We start from the raw sequence: 1055 nt of genomic DNA, 5'->3' as shown, positions 1-1055 counted from the left end.
TATATATATATATATATATTTTATTTTATCAAAAATATGTGTTACTTGCCCGATGTACGAACAGAAGATGATGTCCACCACGGAATTGACCATAATCGGAAAACCAAAGCATAGGGCGGTGTAGAAGTTGTTGAGATATCCATTGTCGCGCCACATCCACACTAGATGCATGACATTCAGCAATATCATGCACGCTATCCAGAACATCATGTACCAGAGAGTGTCATGAAAAATTTTCTCATAGTTCTTCTTTATACCTAATGTCTCCAAAGTGTCGTCCACATTACCCATCTTCTTAAGTAACATGGTGAAACACTTGCGACAACAAATTCAATCATTGGCACACAGTCACTCCTTGTCGTATCGTGTCGATCAGTAACAGTGATTATTTTGTAAGATGGTCTAATCAGTGGCAGAAAAATCACGACATTTTTACCTCAACGAACCTTGATAACGAGAAAATTTATTTTCTAAAAATTATTAAAAGAAACCGATTCTCCTAAAGCGTTGGAGCTTTTCTGTCACTGACTGACTTGTACGTAATCTTCGCAAAGCTTCTGCTTGTTATTTTTTTGTCTATGATTCTAAATAACGTTACGCGCAATGAAACGCGCGGAGAGACATACCTTTGATCTGAGCCAAAACAAGATTACGGAACAGTTGGCGACTAAGATGTTGACGATTATGACGCAGTAAAATAAGATCAAATTGCAACTGAACGTTTCCGCGAAGGTACCGATGCCCCTGTAGACTAAAACGAAGTACCCGGTTATCACCGTGATGGCGTAGATGATGCTCAGAAAAAATCGTGGCCGATGCGAGGGTATCTCGAATATTCCCATGCAGAACACGCAGTTGAGCCATATGACGGGCATCACCGCGTCCTTCAAGCATCTTACGTGTCTAAATGTCATCCTGAGTCGAATATCCCGAGTAAGCCTAAACGATTGACCTGAGTCGCAGTGAATGTTGTTAATTATTAAAAAGTCAATCGAAAATTAACCCTTTGTCTTATGTTTTCATTTGTGATTGCGCATACCGTAGAATCGGCTACT

At 39.8% G+C, this 1055-nt stretch overlaps 1 protein-coding gene across 1 annotated transcript; it reads right to left on the bottom strand.

The window, feature by feature from the left end:
* Positions 1-45: 45 nt before the first annotated feature.
* On the bottom strand, positions 46-997 carry LOC106751019 (the record flags this gene model as incomplete). Its single annotated transcript, XM_014631762.1, has 2 exons — positions 627-997; positions 46-315 (listed from the first exon to the last, which is right to left on the bottom strand). Coding segments are annotated over exons 1-2 (558 nt in total), but the record flags the coding sequence as incomplete, so codon positions are not given.
* Between the last annotated feature and the right edge of the window lie 58 nt (positions 998-1055).

This window comes from Dinoponera quadriceps, unplaced genomic scaffold (assembly GCF_001313825.1).
Source record: "Dinoponera quadriceps isolate SergipeBrazil2010 unplaced genomic scaffold, ASM131382v1 scaffold7915, whole genome shotgun sequence".
NCBI lineage: Eukaryota > Metazoa > Arthropoda > Insecta > Hymenoptera > Formicidae > Dinoponera > Dinoponera quadriceps.
Note: the sequence above shows the minus strand (reverse complement) of the source record. Positions and strands in the feature narration are given on the sequence as shown.